We start from the raw sequence: 26,088 nt of genomic DNA, 5'->3' as shown, positions 1-26,088 counted from the left end.
AAGTAATATCAAGGTATAAAACAGAAAAACTTTCAAAAACATGCAATTCTCTATCAACTGAATAAAAAAAAAAAATCTTTTGTAAATGAATATATATTACATGGCAGTGTAATAAACCAGTGCATGCTAACATTTAGTAACAACTTTTATGTAAAAATTAAAAAAAGATTATTTTTAGCTTTTTTTTTTGTTGAAACTCTTTTACTAGATTTAGATGTCTATCAAATTACCTTCCTGTTTAACAGAAATTGTAGCAAAATAAGTAATTCTACAAATTTCAAAATTATCATTTAACTATATGTCATGCAAAAAGGACAAATACTGTTATTTCAAAATTTTGTGTTCAGAAAAAAATATGCATATACAAGTATTTTATTTAGGGGGAAAAAATATATTTTATTTTTCTGATTAGGAGGCTGGCAACTTTATTATTTTTGCTTGGCTTCTCTGTTATTGTTCATTACTATGCGTGTTATTATTCAACTCTCCAAGCCTGACTGTACTCAAAGTCTGAATGACTGTTCAGTAGCAATCCATTATTCTGATTTAATTTAAAATATAAGTATTAATGTCAGTGTGGTAGAAAATTATTCTTAATACCATGGCACTAAAAGAAAAATTCCTTTCATTTGTTTTGATTCTCTGATACCAGATATTCAGCCAACAGGTTTGGTTTTTAAAGTAAAAGGTCCATATGAATGCTATTCATTGAAAACAGAATTCTAGCTGTTTATAAAGCAAAGCTATCTATTTCAAAAATCTGAAATTACTGCTTTATAAACACAATTAAAATCAAACTCTATTTTATTTCATGGGAATCAACAGACTTCTGATTTATGACCGAAAAAAGAATAATCAAAAATATATGAAAATCATAAAATGTTTGTTTTTTCATTATTTAATTTCTTTTTTGGCTGATCTGTGACTCCTAGCTATAAGGACAGTTATAACAATTCCCTTAATTTTCTATAAAAATAAGAGATTAATAATGGATCATACAAAGAAAAACAATATTTATAGTTGTCTGTTATAAACAACAGTAAAACAACTCAACTTTATTAACTCCCTTAACTCAAAACTCCTCTTTCCTCTGACTAAATGCTTTTATATTTCAATACTGTCTTAATCATTTCACTTTTACTGTATTTTACATCCCAGTAAAGTATTATCTAATTTGTCTAGTTTAACAGTGAACACTCAACCAATGAAAGATAAGAAAAATACCAGGTGATTTAAAAAGAACTTCACAACTTTAAAGCATACACAAGATTATTGAGATAACTTAAAATGTAATTGAGGTCTCATTTCATAGAAAAACCCATTAAATTTGTCACCCAACATTCACTTTGGTTCGATATGGCTTTCATTTGTAATGCAACATACATCCCACCTGAGTTTATTTCATTCAGACTGTAGCCAGCAAGTCAAGTTAATACTGCAGCTACCTCTGTAGCTGCAGTATTAATTCAATCCAGTCTTAGCTCAAGAAGATTAGCAGGCAGGCAAAGGCGGTAAATAAACCCAATCTTTAATGAATCCTTACAAGAAAATATCTAGCAGGGTCAAATCTGGGGAGGAGCATGGTGGCCATGGAATTGGACCTTCATGACCAATCCACCAACCTGGGCATAGAGTATCAAGAAAATCTCAGACTTCTAAGTGGTAGTGAGGTGGTGCCTCATCTAGCTGACAGTAGTGGCGTTCATCTTGGTCATCATCGTCTAACTAAGGAATTAGAAAATTTTGATGCACGTCCAGATAAATGATACCATTTATGGTTGCCTCCTGGAAGAACAGGTCACAGTCTTTGTTTCCTTAGACATAAGAAAACATTGACCTTAAGGTATCATTGTCTGCAATTCTACCCATCATTTCCAAACAAAACTGCAACTGAGCAACTTTGTTGTCATCTGTAATGTGTTGAAACACAATTATTTTGTATGGCTTCAAATGCAATCATTTACGTAATATGAGTCGTTTGTAAAATTCCAGTATCACGTGATGCATGTCAAGTTGATTTCTTCAGAATACAAAGCTTTCTTCAAGTTGTTCCACAGCAGCTTCAGGAGTGTGTGGGCATGCTGGTGATTTTGTATGTTTAACAGAATAACATGTCCCAATAAAGGTTTGGTGGCAAGAATAAATTGTATGCCTACTAGGAGAACCCCTACCATACTCTACGAAAATTATGTTGAACTGCAGTTGATGACTACAAATCGTGAAACCAAAACACACAGCGAGTTCATTCCATACCAATGAATGTATCCATTTTTAACAACACTGGTGGCCAAATTCGATTCTAATGAACTATGTTGAGACAAAAATTAATATGTTTTGATATGAAATGAGACCTCAACCAAATCAGTAAGATATCTAAATATATTTTTATACGGTTTTAAAATTCTGAAGTCCTTTTTGAATCACCCATCATTTTTTTTATTTTTCTTATTTTGCCAAAGCTGCTTGGTGAATTTTTTTTGCAATATTTATCTTATTGTTTTAGTTGAAGTTTTTCTATTAACAAGCATTAGTATGGTGTGGTGTTGTGGGACAATAATTATTTAATTTTTTTATGTTACTTTTTATCCATCAAAATTATTAATTTTTGTTTTTTTATTTATATTTATTTGTTTTTTAGTTTTACTTCCGACCTTTATGCATGCTGTCACAGCTGATAAAACAGAGAAACTCCACAGCCAAGTAGTGAATATGAAATTTAAGGGAGTAGGTAGTGATTATGTAGAATACTCATAAATTACAGTACATTACTTCTGATCATCGCTGACAACCTCAATATTTGTGTCTGCAGTTGAGCACATGACACCAGCTGCCAACTAGTACAGTAGCGAGGTCTATAAGCAGCATTTAACTTCTTATAGTGTCTTACTACATGCCTCAGTATTGCATGATCATGTGTTATGTTTAGTTGACATATTTGTTTTAACATGTCTAGTTTTCCCTAATGTGTCCAATTTTCCATATCTTAGTATCCAAACTAAGTTGTTTTTAGTTTTGAAGATGTTGAAACCACAAAAACGTAAACATATTACACTAAATTTATTTCAAAAAGCAGAAATTCTTAAGAAAATTGACAAAAGCAAAAAAAATTAGTGACGTAGCTTTACTATAAGAAATTGGATGTGCAACGATTTATCACCTGCAAAAAATCAGGTAAAAATAGAAAGGTTATAGAATGTAATGTCAATGGTAAAAGTGATTGGAAAAGATTAAAATCTGGCATGTTTCCATTAATGAAAGATGCTCATTATGTTTACCCAGGAAAGTTCCAAATTTACTACTCTTTCTGCCGAACTCATCAAAGAAAAAGCTAAGCTTTTCTATAAAGAAATGACGAAGAAAGAAGATTTTCATACAATTGACAGGTGGTTCAACAAATTGAAGAAGCACTATGGAATCTCTTTATACTAACCACCACAGGTGAGAAATGTTTTTGTGACAGCTTACTGCCATCGAGCCATGTAAAGAAAAATTTATAAAGACAGTCCAAGAGTTGGGGCTTGGTCCTGACCAGATTTATAATGTCGATGAGAGTTTGTTATTTTGGAGACTGCTACCGGAAAAAAACATTTATTCACTGTTCTGAAAAGAGCGCTCCAAATTGCAAGATATTGGAAAACAAAATTATGTTTATACTTTATTTAAATGCAAATGGTACTCATAAACTTCAATTGCTTGTTATGGGCAAGTCCAAAAATCCTAGGGCTTTTAAAATCATAAGACATCCTGTAAAATATAAAAATCAAAGCTGAGCATGGATGACAAGGGAAATATTTTTTGAATGGTTTAATGAGCAGTTCATATCAGCAGTAAAAAAATTCCTTAAACAAAGATAATTACCAAAAAAATCATTGTTAGTTTTAGACACCTGTACGGGGTACCCAGATGAGGAAAACTTAGAAAATGAAGATGGGTTTATCAGTGTCTTATTTCTTTCGCCAAATGTTATGAATATCATTCTCCAATGGATCATTTCAGAATGAAAGTTGATAAAGTAGCTGCACAGTGTCAATTATCATTTAAGTAATATTATAAAATGAGGAAGAAATTTTAGAAAAAACAAATAAATGCTACTTCAATTCAATAAAAAAAATTAGTGACAGTATCATACTGCATGCAGAAACAGATTTAAATAGAATAGATAAACTACTAGATGCAATCAGCTCATTTGTCTCTTAATCAGGCAAACATTTCAGTAAATGTACTATCAGTATTTCATATATTAAAAAAAGAGTAAGATGAAACTACAGAAGATTTCTGCATTAGCAAACAGTGGTTTGATCAATTTAGAAAAAGAATTGAAAGATTAAAAGTTAAAATATTAGTTAAATGCAAGTCTATATGCTTTAGACACTGAAGACATCTTTTAAATAAAAGATTTTTATTTAAAATTCTTTTTTAAATAAAAAAAAAGAAGATGAATACCCAACTTATTTGATTATCAGATCAATGAAACAGGTCTCTATGGAAAAAAAAAATATGTTACTCCCCACAAAAAAGTACATCCTATTTTAATACTGAAAGATGCATAATTTTGTTTTTAATCAATATATAATTTGGTTTTTCAATTAATACATTTAAAATTTAATTTCCATAAAAAAATCACTGAAAGTGGAACTTTCTGCAATTAATTCTCCAACAGTATGGTTGTGTGATACTTAGGGCTTTATTTAAATGTGCTCAATTTATTACAATTAACTAGCTCATTATGGAAAGGGCATACTGTAATATAAAACATACAGATTTACCAATGCAAACCATTACTTTATAACACAGTTTATTAAAATATGAATCAAAATCCAAAGTGTGCTAGTTTGTTTTTATTGTGAAAAATACAATACAGATTGTATTGAGAAACCTTTAACATCAACCACAGTGAATTTTCAAATTATTAAAATGTGTGATCCAAAAGTTAATGCAAGAGGGCAAATAAGTCGTTATATTCATGTTTTGCAAAATATTGTTTGTAAATAATTTATCAATTTATTTGCAATTTCTTAACCCCAAATAATAATAATAATAATCCTGTTAAATGTAAATAATCTTAATTTTGTTTCAACAAAAAAAAAAAAAAAAATACAATTAAGAAAGGATTTAGATAAAATTATTATTTTTAACATTACACAAAGTGGATTTTAATAATAAATTATATTTACTTACATCAAAATGTTTACAGCAATATGCAACTAACTCATTGACAAAAATTATTGTTGTGGTTCATTAACACTGCATTAAGTTTATGATCGTTTTTCAAATTAGGAACACATAGTGGAATACAATCAAAAAGTGCATACAAATTAAAGTGAGTTATATATATGTAACAAAACTCAGTAAAATATTTAGGTATTTCACACTACAAAAGTGTGGTTTTGTACAAGTTAAATTAGTATAATATAATAAGTTCATTAGTGAGAAATAAATCAAACAGCAATCAAGAAAACTGTTTTGTGGCATTGAAACTCTTTTTTTCTACTGATTATCTAAAATATGACTTGAGCCACAAAGTTTTTATCCTTACTTCAGACTCTTAAATTTTCAGGATGGTACTTCCTGAGATATTCCAACCCAGTGGTGGCTTGTAGCTAAAATTAGTGGGAGTGCTGCTCGAGAAAATTTTTAGCCTTTGTTTTAAAATTGTGTAAAAGGAAACAAACATATATAAAAAGAAAATTTATTCAGAAACTTGATAAAATTCTAAAAGAACAAAATCAAACATTTTTTACTTACTTTAACCTAAATTGTTACAACCATGGTTAAAGTTTTCTGTAAAATAAATGAAAAAAAAAAAAAAGAATCAAATAGTATAGCTGGAAACAGGATAATAATCTAATTCTACTCTTTATACATTCAAGAATATGGTACACAGTTTTTAAGCACAACACACACCGAGTAAAAAAAAAACTACCTTCCACTAGCATGCTAGGGTCGGCACTGTGAGAGCGACAGTGCTCTCTCTCCCTCGCATGTAGCTTCCTGTGCGCGCATGCGCACAACAGCCAAACACCATGCCGCTGGAACTATGAAGCGCACAGTTCCATACAAATATTTTTGTATCTTTTTCATGAACTGGGGGATGGCTACTGACATTAAGCTTAAGGATTATATATTGTAGAAATATAAATAAAAAAGAACTCATTATATTAAATTTTATAGATAATATTAAGTGGAAATAGGGAGTGCTGCAGTTCCACAGTGCCTAAACATGAGCCACCACTGTTCCAACCATTGAGAAACAATCAGGTTTTAAAGAAACGAATTTTACAGTCTTATCTCATAACCTTACCTATTTATATTTAATATTTATAAAACAGCTAGAAGTAGGCTACCTATAAAATATTAAAATAGTTTTATGTATCTTATAGTCCTACATAAACAGCCTAAAATCTAGGAATTTAGGTAAGGTTGGGTGTTCCAAAATATTGCAAATAAATAAAAATATCACTGCTGATTCTCTGTAAATTCAATCTAAATTTTTGTTCTCCTTTTAAGGTTTAGAAAATTCATGAATTGACTGTACTTATATTCAGTTGTAATTTTTTAATTAATATTGCATATTTTTTTATACTTGTACAAAAAAATAAAAATTGTAAATTTTTACAGTATGTTGTATACTGTAAAAATAGACAATTTAATCACATAAACAACTGTTAATGTATTTAAAATATATGAAAAAATTTCATCAAAATTATGGAGTTTCGAACAACGATATGTATATAGAAACATTTACAGAGTTCTACATAGAGCAAGACCATAAGTTAATACCCTTTTTAATTGAATTATATAATTTAAATACTTTTTTAGAATGAAATATGTATAAAATGAAAAATTGAGAGTACTAAAAGTTAAACATGAAATCAGATGCACTTTTTGACTTGATTCTGAGTATGTTTCTCCACATTGAAAAACTGGCAGCAATAAATTTAACTGGATTCACATTGCAACTGATAATTCACAGGTACTAAAGCTATCTCCCCAAATAAAGCTTTTATCAAATTTGTTTTGTTAAACATTTTCCAAGTGAATAAAAAAATTTGATATATAACTTAACAATTTGGTTTGATTCTTTTAAAAATAGTCAGCTTATGTAAGTTTTAAACTATGTTATGAACGGAAAAAAAATTAAACCCATTGGGCATTTTGTTTTATGTTAGCATTAGAACAAGTGGATAAAGTCAAGCATTAGTAAATATTAATCCAAATTTTTTTGCTGAATTTCACAAAAACTTGTTACATTGTTAGTTCAAAGTGTTTATACAGTGCACTCAGAGTATACTTTAATCTGTCAAAAAATGTGTATTTGTGAAACTGTATTTATAGTAATGAAGTATACATAGAAGGCACAGTGATTGGGTACATCAGTTCTTTACCTTCATTGTTTGTTTAAAAAGAATCTGCAATTGCATTTAAATAAAATGTCTACCTGCACAGATGCTACTTTTATAATCAGGTCTTATTGCATCTATCCATCCAAGTAAAATTACAAATATACATTATGTCTATATTTATACTTGGAATAGCAAGTGCATTCTTGCTACAGAATAAAATAATTTTTTTTTGCCAAATTAAATACATATACAATAGAAAATTCAATAAACTAAAGATTGACTGGTAACACAGAGATGAATTAAATATGAAACTTGGATAAAAGTTATTGTAATACAAAAATATTTGTTATTTAATATTTTATTTATGGCAAAAATGTAAGTTATTGATTATTTCCTGGTGACTTTATTTGTAGTCTTTCTTTTTATATAGTATTAATTGAAATTAAAGATAAATACAAAAAAAAATGCATTTTTAAAGTATTATGAGAATGATCACTTTGCCAGAAACTCAATAGTAACATTTCAGTGAGGAGTGTGCAGTTATCGACTGAAGTGCATTTGTGATCAATGAACTAAAACTACCTTAATTCTAAATAACTAAAACTAAAATTAAATTAAATTAAAAATAAAAATGATTCCACTGACAAACAGATACAGAAATTAAATAAGCAGCAAATAAAATTGCTCCAAAAATTATTAAGCAAAAAACAGGGAAAAAAATTCAGTGAGGACAATGACAAATGTGCTGTGCATAACTCATATTCTAATGTTATTAATTACATGTTGATGGTAGGATGCAGCATTGTCCTGTTTGTCAGGAGATAGTCAAAGGTAGGAACGTACGGGGACTTGGGGGTGTAGGGCCGGGTGTACGAGGGTAGCATGTTGTAAGGCCGCTCCTGGCAACTCTGCATAAGTAAGTGGGTGCGGCCACAGTTCTGGTGCTCCTGGGAAGAATGGTGTCCCAAGATCTGTAACAAAATATAAAAAATATATATCAATTTTAAAAATAATTGGAACATATATAAAACAAGATAACATTAAATTAAATTACAATATTCATTTAAGTGCTAGAAACTAATTTTTAATACTCAGACCTAAATTATACAACGTTGAAAACCAAAATTATTTTAAAAAGTAGTTTATTGCAACAATTCTTATCTGTTTGGATTCCAACTGTTTTGGATTCTTTTTTATTTATTCCTCAAGAAAGAAATTAAGTAAATTTTAAGATTAAAATTAAAGCAGATAAAATGTGAAACAATTCTTTGTAGGAGAATTTCTTTTCAGATTTTTGACTGGGTTTTCAATCTTTGAAAACTGATTAACTGGAGCAAATTTTGAATAATTCAGTTACATATGAATTTATCAATTACATATGTATTATCCAAATACATCATATGATTTTAAAAAAATGTAATTTCTAGCCATAAAAGCCCTATTAATAGTATTAATAAATAAATACTATTTTTTTAGCAATAGGTAATCAATAACTAAATTTAATCAGAAGTTACCTTTGTTGCTGAACTAATTCAAAACAAAAATTTATTGGTTTTTAAAAGATACGTTAACATTCACAATCTTTTCTTTCTTAAATAACCTAACACCCTGTTATACTAACTACTAGCACTGAATGTATAAAGAGAATACCACTTAATGAGAGCCAATATAACTGACTTCTAGCATTAAACATGATAAAAAAAAGGTAAGGGTGGTGTATGCAAATGAAATGGCAAACTGCATCTCTCATAATGATGATTGTGTAGCAAGTGGAACATCTCAGGGTGTAGCACCCTTGAAGTTGAAGAATGTGAAGCAAAATTTAAATGGCTACAACTCAAGTCTAATAAAGTGGGTCACACAGATTACAGATCGGGTTTCTATTTAACCACAGGAATTGATACCAATTGCTATGACCTCAGTAAGAAATTTTTTTCTAAGTGCAATAATTAACTTATAATAAAGTGGCTTAGAAAATGAATTTATTTCTTTGTGCAAAGTTTTTACACTTAGTTTTTTGAATTTGTGGTATTTTAATTTATATCATGTACTTTGTTATAACTTGTTAATGTTCTGAACCATTGATGCTGCGGTATTACAATTTTATTAATTTTAGCATAGCAAAAGATTTTACTTTCAAAGTCAACTTTTATAATGATTTAAAGTTCCATCACTGAGTTCCCTATAGGGTCAACAAGGGTTATGGGTTCTAATTAATATGTGCTAAAAAAAAACATAAAGTTCAAAATGCTCAGTTCTTGGAAGTCCCAATGATATTAACAGAACTTTGTCTACAGAAGTTTAGACAAAATTCAGAAGAAAGTAATTTAAACCATTTGACTATTCTAGGGAGTGAATAAAATAACTAACCAGATCTTTAGGGTCCCTTTGTCCTGTACAAGACTGCTTTGTTATAATATGCCATCATTAGGGTAAAACTAATCTTTTGATAATCTAAGACCAAATGATGAAAATATTTGAATATAGATTTTTAGGAGGAATATGGAGGCCTAGTCTTCATTTGGACCCCACATCAGCCAACAGGTTTATTGTGCATCCATTCTAGACAGCCCCACTTCATACAACAACAAGGATTCAATGGCTCTATAATCAAGGTCCCAGTAAGATATCAGGAACAAAGAATGGGCCAAGTAGTGAGAAAAAAATGATACTACTGCTCAGGGTGGACAGGAGTAGCCCCCATGATCATGCAGATGGACAGGAGTGGCCATGCACAAACATTTAAGGTACGAATTTAATATGAAACTAAGTGAAATTTTTTTGATGTGGTCAAGTCACATTAAAGTATTCTATCAAAGTAAATCTCCCCTCTGTAGGCTAATTAACCCCTTCTCTTTATTGAGAGCAGAAAAAAGTAGAGCGTTTTCTTGTGAAATGACTCTCTTCTTTAGATAGGTACTGGGAATTGTCAGCTGCGGCTCTAGCACCATTTGTGATACATCTAGAGACACCTTCTAGAAGCCAGCAGGTCATCAGCTTCTTTATTGTGACAAAGAGGCGGAAGGGGGGTAGAAACTTTGTCTGTGAATAATCAAGGAACTCTACTTATCAGCGAGTTGAACAAAAAGATAATTTAGTGGCTGAGAAGGTGGCTAAAATATGGCCTCCATCTCAAATTTCTACAAAATTGTAGAATATTTTATAATTCAACAGATTTTTTATCTAACTTTTTTTTGTTTGGCAGAAAATATAATCTTCATTTTGCTATACACAATGTGCTTCTGCACATTTTTTATTAGAGAATTTTTTTATATTTTTATTTCATTTATTTACTTGATAAATGAATTTAAAATGTTAAGTTTTATATTTTGATGTTAACATTTTATTTATAGATAGCGTGTATTTTGAAAATTCAGGAAATAAAATAAATCATGCAACAATTATTACTATATTATAAAATGTATTCAAGAAACTAATAATTCATACAGAAATAATAGTATTAAAAAATAGAAAAAACTACAATCATTGATCATGCAAAATACTTTCTTTGTATAATCATGCTTGAAATAAGGGTATAAATCAAACTGAATAACAGATAAAATAGTTGGGCAGAACAGAAAATGTATATAACCTGAAATTAGTAAGTATTAAATGAAATAAATCCAATATTGAAAGTACATCTTAATGGTAAAATGGATGTATATACAAATATAAAATTCTAGAATCAGAACTAACTCCAATCAGATTGTAAGTAAAAAAGAAAGTGGTCACACTATAAACATATGACTTACTGAGCGAGTTTTATAGAGTTTAACAAATAACACATTAGCTTTGTTTTTTTATTACGTTAAACCTTTTTATTGAGTTATAATAAAAAAAAAAAAAACATGAAGTATTAAAAAAAATAATTTTTTGTTTGTTTTTATATATAAGGCACTGATTAGGTTATCAAATGCTTAATACCAATAGTATAATACACTTGGATACCCAAACGTAAAAGTAAACTCAGTATTGTTTATCTTTGATTATAAGGTTTATTATAAGGTTTATTAAATAAAGCTTCATCCTTATTCTTAATTCATGTCTTCCATTCATTTTATAGGATGCTACATCCTGAAATATCCAAAAGCGTAATAGATTCATTAGGTAGATGCAGTTTTATGGTCTACTCCAGGACCAAGGTTTTCTTTTGGAAGAGAAATACATTCAATTAAACTAAACAGTAAATGTTAAGATATATTTGAGTATCAGCAATTGCCAGGTTTATAGCACATTAATAAAACATAAATTTTTCTGTAAAGCATGTTATACATTAAAGCACATTAAGAAAAAACAATTCTTAATTAATAATAACTCTTGCTGATCACTAACAACCGGAAGTTAGTAGATTATACTTACTTAATTGAGTAATTATGTTAACTTACAAAAATCTGTTCAGATTATGTAATTGACAATGATAAATGTCCAAAAATAATAAAATAAAGTTAACAAAAATTTGAAAGCAAAGCTATCAATATATCCTGCAAATGTATAAATTTACACTAGTAGTTAGTTACCTATATCATGTGTTAAGATCCTATTCAGTGATTTTAAAAACTTAAAATAAAACAATAATTTTAACTCAGTATAATACGTGCAATTCTTAAGTGATCTGGAAAACCATAAAACAGTTAGTAGATATGAAGCATTTAGTCATAAAAATATTTAAAATAAATTAAAATCATCAACAAAATTGTTCTTATAAAACAGTTTTCTATTAGTAAATAATTTTAATTATTGTCATTATTTTATGTATAATTTTTGAAAGAAAAAGAATAAAATGGTACGGTTACTAATTAAGTGTCTTTCCTCCCAATAGAAAAATAGTAGCAATCAATCAAATGTCATCATCCAGTAAAATCTATAAAATCTTTAACAAAAAAATACTGTAAATTAAAAAAAAAATAACATCATTATTATATCACCATTTTCCAACCATCATAGTGAAGTGGTAGAATCTTAGCCTTTGCTGGAAGATTCCAGCTTTGAATCCTGATGAGGATAGACATTTTTCATATGTTACAAAAATCCATTCTAATGTTTAAAGAAAAGTACCAATAATGTCACAGATTTAGGAAGTATAAAGAATCTTTTATTATTTTTATGGAGTATAGTACTTTATGGTTAAGAAATATACACACACAAAGAAATCCTGAGTGAAAGAATAAATCTACTGGAGATTGGTCATTGGATAACATATTAGTACATCCAAAAATAACTCAGATTTGAAGTAGAATGAAAAAAAATCATCAAATCTATAAGGGAGGACAAATATGGATATGAGTACATTAAAAAAATTACTGAAGATGTAGGATATGGGTTAGTATAATAAGACTAAAAGATTAGTACAGAGTAGTAAAAAAGAATTGATCAAAATTTAGAAATTCAATTATTTAACATTCAAATAATGTTCTACAGATTATAAATTATTTATTTATATTTTCAACATTACCAAAAGCTTGTTACCCATTATTACTATTTTTTAATGAAAATAAATAAAATAAAAATGTCATAACTTAATGGTAATTAAATCTGAAAGCTAAGTAAGTGATAAGTTAGCGTACTGACCACTAAGCCAACTGATGGTCATTATTTTAAATACCTTTATAACAGTGAGAATTTTGAATAAAATTCTATAACATTTTGTATTTCAAACTGGAAGAAAATCTGAAGTAAATTTATTTTGGTAATTAGAATTTAATTGTTGCCTTAATGAAAAAAAAAAAAAACAATGAGCATTTCAAATCTAATAACATGTAATTGAAACTTATTCAGCAAGAAATTGTCCTTAAATTAAACAATGATTTCTTAATAATTCTCTTAAAAAAATAAAGCATTTCTACTAATCTTTTATGGTCTTCATTAAGCAACAAAAAAGAATAAAAACGTTTGCTGGTGAATAAAAGAAACTAATGAGTTTTTAATGGAAAGAGGCATAATAATACTGGCATTTGGCCACTTGGATGCAGCAAAAAAGGTTTAGCTCCGAGTAAAGACTGAAAATTTTCACTGTGTATATATATATATATATATATATATATATATATATATATATATATAACTGTGTGTATGTGTGCATAATTTTTTTTCTTATAATATTCCCTTTACTACTATTTAAGATTACAATGAACAAGGATAAAATGTATTTTCAGTAATAGCACACATACAATGTTAATAACAAACTAAAAGCCACTGCAGTTATTAAAAAAGAAAAAAAATGAAAGGAGCAAAATGATTCCATTTAAATTATTCAAATTAAAAATTACAACAATTAAAAATTGTTCTTAATATCAGTAATAAAATTGATTAGATTAAATTTAATAAATATTTTTTATTGAACTTAGCAAAAAATAAATATTTGTAATACCAATTTGTTTCTCTTATGACAGAGGCTAGAAAAATATTGTAAAGTCAAAATCACTGTTTACAAATTAAATGCATAAATTTATATTTAACTGCAAGGTATAAGAATTAAAGCATTAAGTGTACACTCTATTGATACTTGACTATTTCCTGTGCAATTACAGGAGAATTTTTTAAATACACATCTAAAAATTCAAGCAGCATTACATGCTATTTTGTTTGCAAGTTGTAATTTATCAGTCAAAATAACACATGACAGTTCATGGCCTAGATTATGTTTTAACACTATTTATCCTCAACACTGTATTTTGGCATTTTTCTGTTTTAGAGTTCTAATTAACAAGATCAACCAATGTAATAAGATTCAAATATACTCACTTAAATGAACTAGTGATGAAACTGCTATAGGCCTCAATTTAACAAAGCTGCACAAGATAACCAAAGGCTTCCTTATGATATAATTCAACTAAATTATTAAAAACACTGATCAATATGAACATGCAACTTTGAATATTAAACTAGCGTATTAATATTTCACTTTAATTATTTTATTACTTAAATGTGTTTTGATAAAATCAGAATTCTTTTTTAATCAACAAACAGAGAGATTATTATTGCCCAAAAAACTCAATATATGTGAATCTGTTTTGTTATATAAATTGAAAAATTGTTTAAATTTGAAGTAAAACTAAAAACAAAATCAGTTTTGCTTTTGTTTTATGCATAGAATCGCATAAAACAAATTTTGGAAAAAAACGGCATATATAGAAATGAAAAGAACATTAAAAGGTATAAAGGAAGCTAACATACTGATGAATGAATAAAAGTCAAGATATGTTCGAAAATCCATAATTCAAAAAATAAATTCTAAAAAGAAGAGATTTTTACTAATGTAAAAAGAAAAGAACATATTTTGTAACCAAATAAGCAGTTATGTATAATATAAGAAACTGAGCAGGGAGTGCAAAGAGTCAATTAAAAATAAAAGCATCAGCAAATATATAAAATACCGACAAAATTCTAAGAGACTCCGAAACTGAAAAATTCAGTTTCTCTGAGACTGCTGCATACAACGTAAGTACATCCAACATAATCAATTTTGTTTTGTTTATTTGCTTATAGAAGACATAAAATTGCTCAATACAGTTAGCTGAAGATTACTGCATCTGCTGTGATTCATTTATAACATAAGCAATTACAGGATTTAAGAAAAAGCACATTTCTTTTATTTTTGCTTTATAGGTTTACTGTTTTTTAAGTTATTAATTTTAATGGAATTGAGCAAATTATATTACTGAAAAGAAAAAAAAAATATGTACCTAATATACCCAATGATAAGATTTTATTTGTTTTGTAATCTTAGAAAATGCAGTATAACAAATATAGCTGGAAAAATAACTATCAGATGAACAGGTAATGAAATGATACTGATAAATATGAACAATATTAGTGTGTAATCAAAAATAAAAACTAATTATGTGAACAATCTTTTTTTATAATAATAAATTCACTCTGAAATATCAATGAAAAAAAATTTATCATTATATTTACTTTATACAATACTAATATAAATACCGTCTTGTAACATTAAAACATTGTAAAATTACTTGATTTGTATATGAGTTGTGACAGAACTGAAAGAATTTTAAAGAAAAGTCAATCTTAAAGAATTAAAGTATTAAGAGTACATTCTATTGATAGTTGACTATTTCCTGTGCAATTCGTTCGTTGCACAGGAAATTAACGAATTGCACAGGATTCTGTTCGTTGTTTGAAGGCAAACAATGAACATAAAAATAATCACTAAATTTTCAAATGTATATAATGTGAAAATCTAACAATTTAATTCCAAGATATTTACCTTCAAACTCAAATGCAGACAACAACTTAAGCAGTCAGTAATAACCAAGAAACATTCTACATAAAAAAAAAATCCTTATAGGAAACGATATTAAAATATTTAATGTCCTTCCTTTTTGACTGTTTGGGGTTTAAAATCAGAAGCAGTTTTTAACAAGCAGTTCCAACAGCAAATTTTAGTTTATGGGACACATAAAACAAATATCCTACAAAACCAGACCAGTGTAAAAATATTTTTTAAGTATAAAAAAATACAGTAAAACATAAAAATTTGTTGTAATAGTAACTTGGAAAATAAGATAGATGATGATAGATGATGTACATATAAATATATACTCATATCAAATAATTTAAAATTAATTCATTACGATATTGTACATTTTTTTGCAGATACAAAAAAGATATTTCAAAATAAGGTGAAACACAAAATTGTTAATAAACAATATTTTAAATTTCAGTATTCCAGATCACTCATTATAAAAATAACACTTTAGCCATTAAAACTTACGTAAATACATTTAATGTTAAAGAGTTTTTCAGACTTGATAAATTTATGTATCCAAAAGTAGAATTGAAAACATATTGAAAATTATATTAATATTTTAATCAAAAAAATATTCATATTTCAGTGCTAATCTAGGATATAATTGACAATTAAACTCTTCGAAGAGAGAATGGTAATAATACCATCTGTCACCTGCTGAAAAGTTAAATAAGAAAGATAGCCATTATCAAGTTAATTATTAGTTAATGTCTAAACTACAAAAACTTAAAATTAGTTGTAATATGAAACTAAATATTAATAATAATAATAAAGATAAGTACAGAGTTAAGTACATCTTCATTAAAAAAAAAAAAAAAAATGAAGATAGTAAAAGGATACGCTGAGAAATAGAGGGTATAACACTCAATAAAATAATAAAAATACAAAAGTTACATGAAATTTTATATACAAATAAAGAAATATCAATAATTTAACCAATAAATATGACAGTTTTTTTAAATGTTAAAATTATAAAAAAAATTTCTATAACCACTTACATAACCAATAACAATAAACATAGCATAACATCGACCACAATTATAGTAATAAAAAATAATTAAAAATTTTTTTTAACCACCGTACCAGCAAAATAGATGTATTTACTCAAGATCTTTCGGTTTTCAAACAATCATCAGGAGATTAAAAATATTATAAATCAAAAATTAAAATAAGAATACAGATGTATGAATGTCCTGATGATGGTTTGAAAAACTAAAAGATCTTGAAAAAATACATCTATTTTGCTGGTAAAATGGTTAACAAATTTTTTTAATTATTTTTTATTATTAAAATATATCAGCAGAAACCATGTTTAAGAAATTTATTCACAATTATAGTAGTTCAATAATCTTTTGTAGTAGTTTTTTCTTATAAGTTAAATCTTATGTAGTTATAGTTATTCTGCTTTAACTGTATAAAGCTAATTACACTTTCAGAAAATACAGTTAGACAAGCACTGAATAAGTAACTTGAATTTAATATACAAACCAAATATACAAGAAACATAAATTTTGCTGGGTAATTTTAGCTTTTGTATTTCTAACAGAAATTACACTTTAATAAAATAATAACTAATGAACCATAAAACTGTGATATCAAACATGTATTTGTGTTCTAACAAATAGAAAAAAATATTATGTGATACCCTCTATGCAAGTATCTCAGAATAGCAACAAGGTGTGGGTGTTTTGGGAAGTGCAAAAGCAGCCAAGAGTGGTACTTACGTCCTGTGAGTGGGTGCATAAGAGTCGGGTGCGTGTTGGTGATGCTAGCGGCGGGCTGTTTGGGCTTGCTAACCTTGGTGTTGCTTTTCGCAAACTCCAGTCGGATCGTCTGAGGCATGTCGGGATCAAACCGCACGCCCTGCTGCAATCAAAGTATGCCCACGGAATGATAAAAGAAGCAGGGATAAAAACACGCTTTCTAATCAAAAAATATATTTTGTGCACAAAAAATAGGGCATCAAAAATATGTTAACATAAGATTTTTTAAAAAAATAATTGAAATAACAATCAGAAAAAATCTCAGTTAAAATACAATACAAAAATCAATATTAATATTTATTAAACATCACTTCAAAAAAAAAAACATACACAAATTTACCCATACTTTAAAAAATGCAATGGAAAATTATAATTTTTTCCTTTAAAAAATGTGGTACCAAGCAACAGGGAATAAATAAACAGCACACTATGAAGGCATTCTTTTTATTTTGTGAAAGAGCACAAATAAGGTAAGGTAAGGTTAGATTAGGTTAGGTTTGGAAAAGGGGTGCACATATCTAAAAAGAATGATGTAATTGTTAGTGGAATTATCATATATTTATATATGTAAATATTTTATCATATATTACTTGCAAAAGTAATAATTATAATACTTACCAACAATACTGCAGAAAAATTAAATACATTAATAGAAGAAATATAAAATAGTAATACTTTTATTATGTACTTTAGAAAATAAATACAGGGATTCAGGAATAATGGGAAATAATTGGAACTGATTCTAGAGCTTCAAAAAACGAAAAAGCTACAAACATATGTCCGAAAATGCTTTCTTATCAAGTTACAGGAAGCTACTAAAAATTGTGCCTGAATTCCAGTTCATCCCGGTAAAATGAAGTCATACTGAAATTTTTAAGGAGTTATGTAAGGGGTATACTTGATGTTTTTTATGTCTGTTTGAACAAGTACAGTGAGGTAATGCAAGCGGTAAATTTACTGGCTCTCTACATCCAATCCATTTACCAGTAAATTTTTCATCTAAGAATTGTCTTACTTCATTTGTGAAATGTGTTAGTGCTCCATCAAGTTGATAGTACATAACAATTTGTTTCAACAATGAGAAATTTTCAAGCACTATAAGAAGTTCATAATTTCTTAAAAAATACCTGATAATTTCTTCCTGTGACGTTGTTTTAGTATGAAAGGGGCTATTAATTGGTTTTCAATCACGAGACACCAAAAATTCACCAAAACTGTTGCTGGGAATTTGATCTAACTACAGCACACTGCTTAACATTTATTAATAAATACATAACCAAAATTTTACTACAACATGAGTAGTATTTCAGTTAATTTTTAAGCATTCAGTTAGTGTTGCCATATTCATTTTTGAAAGATCTAAATTGATTGAACTTAAAAACAGCTTTTTTTTGTTTTAATTTTACAAATTCATAATTTTTTTTCTATATTATTTTTTTTATTTATTTTTTCATGGATTTTATTACATCAATTTTCTCAAGATTAAATTCTCTACACGTTTTGATGATAAAATTTATGCATTTATTAGTCATGTTACAAAGTTACAATACTTCAAATCTAGGAAAACATGTTTTTGGTAATAGAATTTTTCTGTTTTACGAAGGATAACATGAAAAGTACAGGAGATACAATATTGGGACCTGTTTTATTCGATTTTTCAGGTCAAAGTCATAAGGTAACTATTAAGTTTAACCCTTACATAACACCTTAAAAATTTCAGTACTACCTCATTTCACCATGGGGGACTGAAATCCAGGCTAAAGTATGAGCTTTTTTCCTTATTTCAAGCTCTAAAATCTGTTTTCAGATTATTCCCCTTTCCTTCTGAATCACTCTATATTTTGGGAGTGAATTTATTTTTAAATTGTTTAATAGTTCTTTAAAAAATGATAAAAAACATGGTAAAAAAATTATCTTATTAGCTTAATTATTTTAAAAAGAAAAGAGTAAATTTAGATTTATTATCAATGTAATATTAAAAAGATTATGTTGTGATTCAATCATAATAAGAGAAAATAAATAACATTCCATATATAAAAATATGTTCAAGACAAATGGCATCAATAACAAAATAATACTAAAAAAAAGAAAATTTCAGAAAAAAAAATGAAATTGAGGTATACATAAAGGTACAAATTGTACTGAAGCAAAAAGATTTCAGTTTCTATTCTTTTAGAAATCTTCATTTTAATTACTTTTCTATTTAAAACAGAACACAACCTCTGAATCAGATTTATTTTAAATTGTAACGATAGAAGATATAGAAAATAACAGTTTCTTTAGTATGATACAATTTTAATCCACTAATGAATTAGTAAAATATTGATGGATAAGCAATATTCCACAAAAATTGAAAAAAAATCCGGCTGCAGTAAGTAAAACAACTGCAAATATTAGCATACTAGTTATTTGTTAAAAAAAAACAAAAGGAATTAACTGCTTACACTATCAATATTTATAAATAAAATAAAAATAAAAATTCTTTTGTAAGCATTTTATTTTAACAGCTTTAAATTATTAACTGAATAAAATTAATAATTAACACAAAAATAATAGTACAATGAAATTTTTGTGTTTATTATTAATTTGATACATGTTATTATTATTATTATTTGTTACATGTTTTTTAACTGAACAGTTTTGTAAAATATAAAAATAAAAACACTGTTGTCTATTAGAAATAAGTGTTGTTACAGTAGTGTAATTGAGTAGAATAAGAAATATTAAATACAGTTCATAGTGCAAACAGAAATATTATGCGAGTTTTGTTATGTGCATACAAAGCAGTTGGAAAAACTAAATAAAAGGGAGGAAATCTATGAAGCTGTGCTGTATGTGTGTATATTTTTTTGTGTAAACCCTTAAGCACAGTGTATTTACAAAAGAAGAATTTAACAAATAATATTTTTTATTATAAATTGCTTTGCATTTAAAAAAAAAAACGTTCAACTATTTATTTAAAATATTAAACTCTAACAAATATGAAAGTGTTACAAATTTAAATGTGATCAACAATGTTGATCACTTTATTTCACTATAAGTAACATTATTTTTGGCTTTTAAATTCAAATTTAATTTGTAAAATACATAATTACACACTGGATACCTTAATCTATGAAAATGTGAATGATCATCTTGCATAGTTTGTATTTATGCTAGTACATAATATTACCATTTTAGAAAATTATGTTTTTCTAAATCAAGTAGAAATTTTAAATATGTTTATGTAAATTAAGCAAACATGTCAGTGGAATACTAGATAAATAAGTTGTAGTTCATAAGACATTATCTGATTAATGATTAAAAACTAATTTATTTACTTTTTGGCACAGGCTTAGGTCTTTGTTCTCACTTTGTACAAGAGTGATCCAGCTGGCAACAGCAAAAAAGTTATAGATTTTTAAGTGCCATAATTCTAGCAATTTCTAATATTTAAAAAAATCTGTTTTTATAAACTGGTGGAAAATTTTTAAGGGTATAGTGATCTGCAGTTGCAGTAAATTTACACAATTTCCTTTTTTCTTATAATACAAAATTAAGACTTGAATAAGGTTACTTAAATAAAATAATCATAGAGCTCTGATTTTTTTTAGTAAAAGATATAGAATAGAATCTATTCGATAGAACAGTTTTATTAGAATTCTTGATCTCAATCAGTTTTTTAAATGTGAATTCCTGTATGGCAGTAGATAAATGTAATACTATTATAATAAAAATTTTTGCTTTAATAATTGACTACAATACTACAATTTTCACCAAATGGTAAGAGTTGTGATCAAAATTAGAACATTTTGTACCTAACTGAAGTATTCATTTAAGTTAAAGGCTCTTTGTTTCAAGCATATTTAATACAATTTATATTACCCCTAAAATAAATCAACCAATTTTCTGTAATTAATGTTAAAAAAATCTATAATATCAGATGATTATAGAACTAAAAAAAAAAAAAACTGACAAAGAGTTGAATAACTTTCCTGGCTTTATAACTACAGATTTTTATTTAAAATACACCACACAGTTTTAAGATATTAATGACTTAATATTAATATTTAGAAAACAATTGAAAAAAAAAACATCAAAATATTCAGGAAAAAAATTTTGATCTGATTTGATTTCCTTGATGATGTTTTTATCTTAAAAACTAGGCAATATAAAAGTTGAGAAAAAGAATCAAAATTCTTGGTAAAAATATTGGGTCCCAACTGACCCCTTTGACCAAATGATATATTTATCATCAAAAATATAATGTATCAGGAGTAAGTAGCTTAAAAAATTAATTAAAATATTTATTAAAAAGAATTAGGTTCCATCTGAATCCCATGCTCAATTATCTTCCTCATATGACTTCTTTAATAACAGTTACAACTTAAAAAACAAACTAAAAATATTAAAATTCTTTAGTTCGGTCCTGTGGGACCCCCTCTTTTTTCATTTACATTAGAATTAGAAAGGTGGATTCTCAACCTTGAAAAAAATATTTTAAGTATGTGTAACTTTCAGACCCCTTTTGTTTTTTAAGGCTTAATAATTTAATTATTTTCTTCAATAAATTGGCCTGATTTGGTTGTGTTATTCAAGGCTAAAAAAATTATTAATACTCAAAAAAAAAAAGGGTAAATAATGCTACATAAGATGGGATAAATCGGCCAAAGCTGGGATATATATATATATTTTTTTTATCAAATTTTTTAATTTATTTGGTCAATAATTTTTCAAGAATTGGGGCTAAAACTGTAAAGAATTAATGTCTAATACTCCTATCCCTAAATCTGAAAAACTTAAAAATTTTGAATTTTAAACAATTTAATAAGTACTTTCAGTTTACTAAAGGTTAATTTTTTATGACCATTATACAAAAAATCAATTAAAACATCTGATTTAGACAAAACATGACTTCCTTGTAAGTCTATTAAATTACATTTACACATTTTTTTAAAATGGAAAGTACATAACATTTTATTTCATTAAAAACTTAAAAAAAAAAGGAATGAAGTCCGATTCGAACCGATGTAACCTTCCCCTAAGATCCAAATATTTCATTAATTAAAATTTTATTTGGCTATAACTCTGGAACCAATGAAAATAAGAATCACTTATGATATATCGTTGAAAAGCTTCAATGAGGGCTTATTACTGCAGTTAATCCAAATGTTTTTGGATTTTGGGCTTTTTTGGGAGACTTTTGGTTCAGTTGATTACAATCAAAAGTGGAGGTGAACAACTTGATGTTTCAACAGTCCTAAATCCAAAATTTCAACATCCTATGGCTTATCGTTTTTGAGTTATGCGATATACATAAGCATGTACATATATACATACATGTGTCACACTAAAGCTAGTCAAAATGGATTCAGGGATGGTCAAAATGTATATTTCGATTGAAATCTGGAAAATGAATTTTTTCGCGATCACAATACTTCCTTTATTTCATACAAGGAAGTAAAAAGCAGAACTACCTCTCACCACTATTTAATTTTTCCAAAATGTAATACGATCAATGCCCCACAAACAGATATTTTTTGAGCCATTTTTGAAGTCATCAAAATATGTACATATATATTTCTTCCAGAAATTTCTACAATTTTTTATCAAAAAAATTAAATCTATTTGTCAATTTTTTTTATTTTTGTGAATATCCTGTAAATTGAATGTTTCTTGAGTTCTAAATCTTTTAATGCAGAAATTTGGTAGTTGATTTTAAGATATTAAAGATGGATATGTATTTTAGGAAGCATGCTAACTAATGTAAATTACAAAAATAAGAAAAATAACAAATAACAATAAAAACCATAATTTTCTGATTTGGATAAATATATATTACATTAAAAAGTAAAAGAAATGGCTTTCATCAAAATAATATCAATAATCAATCATGAAGCTTTAGATCCCTTGTGAACCACAATTATAAAAATCTATATGAAATGTAGAATTAACATTACATTTGTAAAAAAAACCACATAACTAAAGAATATTTAATTAAAAATTCACATTTTGACTTGTGAATTGTGACTTTTTTATATCAAGTTAATGAAAAAAATCATATTATCAAAAGTAAATATAATTTCTTAATAATTACATCTTACTATTTTCTCTTATTTGTATTTTTATTTTTTTTATTTTTTATACTTATTGCTGAATAAATAACTACAACTATTTTACGAGCTCTGAAAAAAGTTGATGACAACACTGTCAAGGTGACCAAAGAAATAGAATACATAAAATAAAATATTTACTTACACAGTAATTATTTTATTTATCTAATTGTATTTAAAATTATTTATTGTATTTATCATACATAAGTAATACTTGAAAAAAACCCAAATATTCATATATTCTCTATACAAACTTATAGAGACAAAACCAAGACCTGTCCATAACTATACAATGCATTATTTCAATTAGCTTACCTAGAAGAAAGTGTCCAGCCAGTAAGCAAAATGGATGGTTAATCAAAAAATAAAAAGCAAAATTTTATTTGAATCCTGAAGTTGAGGTTTCTTGAACAGTAGAAAAGGTATTCTCTGATAAGTGTATAAAACTTTAACCACATGTGTATACATTACAGACCTGTTCAGTGTAAATGCCTTCTTTATTTTTCTATAATATCTAAATGTTTCTTTGAAAATTATTTCATTGTTTGGTAACGGATCATTTTTATACAACTCCTAGGTTACTGGTTCCTGAGTTAGTTTTTTTAGTATGAAAATCATTAATCAGAAACAGAAACTTTTTCTGTTAAACATTTTGCAATGATGGGATTAATTTTTTTAATATTAGTCTGTTATTTGTAGTTCATTTCAGTGCTTCTGTGCCTGTATTTTAGGATATTCATTAATAATCTTGTTTGACTTTTTACTTGTGCACAGAGTGGAAAAGACCCAATCTGAATTCAAAATTCCTACATTGATTACGGCTTTGCTGACCATCATCTAATGTACTTTTATCAACAATTAATTGATCTTAAGTTTTAGAGATTTGCCTTTGTGCAATAAAAACTTCCTATTTCCATTCAACATTTAGGATGATACATCTACCTTTTGTACCATTAATTTTGATTAACAACTGACTTTATAACAAAAAGTAATGGCTCATAAAGGAACCAAATACATTATTAGAATAGAAATGCCACTCAACAGTTTTTTTCACATAATTGAAAAAAAAAACAAAACTGAGGAAGCCAACCAAACATAATAAGACTGCATAAAACAAGTTAATACCAAACATTATACTTGGTCAAGTTGTGTCCTTGAACAAATGTAAACAAATAAAACTTACACAATAAAATGAATCATTATGTAGTTTTTGCAACTGATTTTATCAGAGCAGATAAGTGGTCCACTGTACATATTTACAACATAATTCTCAGTCAAACCAATAATAATAGAAGTTGCTATTTTTCAACATACAGAGTATGTAAAATAAAAGCAATTGATGTGCTTATTGTGCTAAGTACATATTATCAACATGTACACACTATTAACTCTGGTTAGAGTTAATTTGTCCAAAATCCAACCATTACCCTGGCACAATAAATTTGTCTTGGAATTCATAATGATGTTAGCAATATTGTTCATTCAAATAAAAAAAAATCCATTCCAGTAAAAGAGAGAGAGAGATGCTTTACTCACATAAGAAATAAATTTAAATACCTCAGTGTATTTCAATACAAAATCCGCAATTATAAAATGCAGTATTTTTTTTCCATAAATTATCAAAAAGGAGATACTAATAAAATATTAAATTAAGAATAATTTTAATTTTTCTCCAGGATGGAGTGGTAGCATCTCAGCCTTTCATCCAGAGTTCCTAGGTTCGAATCCCAGTCAGCCATGGCAAGTTTCATACACTACAAACCATTTCCATATTCCTACCTACACGCTCAAAGATTCCATGGAAAATTATTTCATCAAGCAAAAAAAAAAAATATGGAAATAAGCAACACGTACCCAAGGCTCTGATTGCCTAGCCAAAACTGATCACAGAAGAGTCAATAATGTTAGTTAATAATGCACTTATCAGTTGAAATTGGTGTAATAAATTCCCAAGATCTAACAATCAATACATAAAAAAAAATTTTATATTTCAATTATGTTAAATTCAAACTATGTTATTATTATTAACTTATTAGGACTTCACATTTTACAGGAAATACTTAAGATTATGTTATAATTAGTAATTTTAGCTGTTATTTATGATCTTAATTATTTATTCTGAACAAAATAATTTATAAAACCTAACACCCACCTGTAAATCTTGTTTTGCAGCTTCTGCTCCTGCACGTGTATTAAATGTCACAAAACCAACTGGCTGTAAATAAATAAAAAATAACAAAAATCATTATCTATTTCTAATTTGATTAATTAATATTATTTTACTAATTCAAAAAGAATTTATGATTAGCACTTTTCAAATGCTAAAATATGAGCCATAGTTACCTAACCTGTAAAGGTTTTGAATATGTAGTGAGAAATCATAAAAAATAAAAATTATAATCCACATGTACATCTACACTGACCTACAATATCATATATACATTTATCAATCTTACCTACCTTTCATCTGCGTAAAATACCCATATATAATAGATTTAATATCATCAAATTTTGTTTATTGTAAATCCTGAGAAGTAATACAATTTGACCAACAAAAATTTATTATTTTATGAGATACTAAAGCATATGAAACCTAGATCATTACATTTTGAATAAAAATTTGT

The 26,088-nt window shown here is 27.1% G+C and overlaps 1 protein-coding gene across 2 annotated transcripts in view; it reads right to left on the bottom strand.

Annotated features, from left to right (window-relative positions):
• cpo (RNA-binding protein) overlaps window positions 1-26,088 on the bottom strand; it is a 96,722-nt gene that overhangs the window by 41,845 nt on the left and 28,789 nt on the right. For both annotated transcript variants that reach the window (XR_012756315.1, XM_075365380.1), the window contains exons 3-5: window positions 25,617-25,679; window positions 17,334-17,475; window positions 8,187-8,314 (exon numbers count right to left, since the gene is read on the bottom strand). Coding sequence is in view for 1 of the 2 variants with exons in the window: in XM_075365380.1 (XP_075221495.1) it covers window positions 8,187-8,314; window positions 17,334-17,475; window positions 25,617-25,679 (333 nt within the window). In the remaining variant the exon portion in view is untranslated. The remainder of the gene's footprint in view (window positions 1-8,186; window positions 8,315-17,333; window positions 17,476-25,616; window positions 25,680-26,088) is intronic.

Source organism: Lycorma delicatula, chromosome 5 (genome assembly GCF_047948215.1).
Source record: "Lycorma delicatula isolate Av1 chromosome 5, ASM4794821v1, whole genome shotgun sequence".
Taxonomy (NCBI): Eukaryota; Metazoa; Arthropoda; class Insecta; order Hemiptera; family Fulgoridae; genus Lycorma; species Lycorma delicatula.
This window is presented reverse-complemented; position numbering and strand designations above follow the sequence as displayed.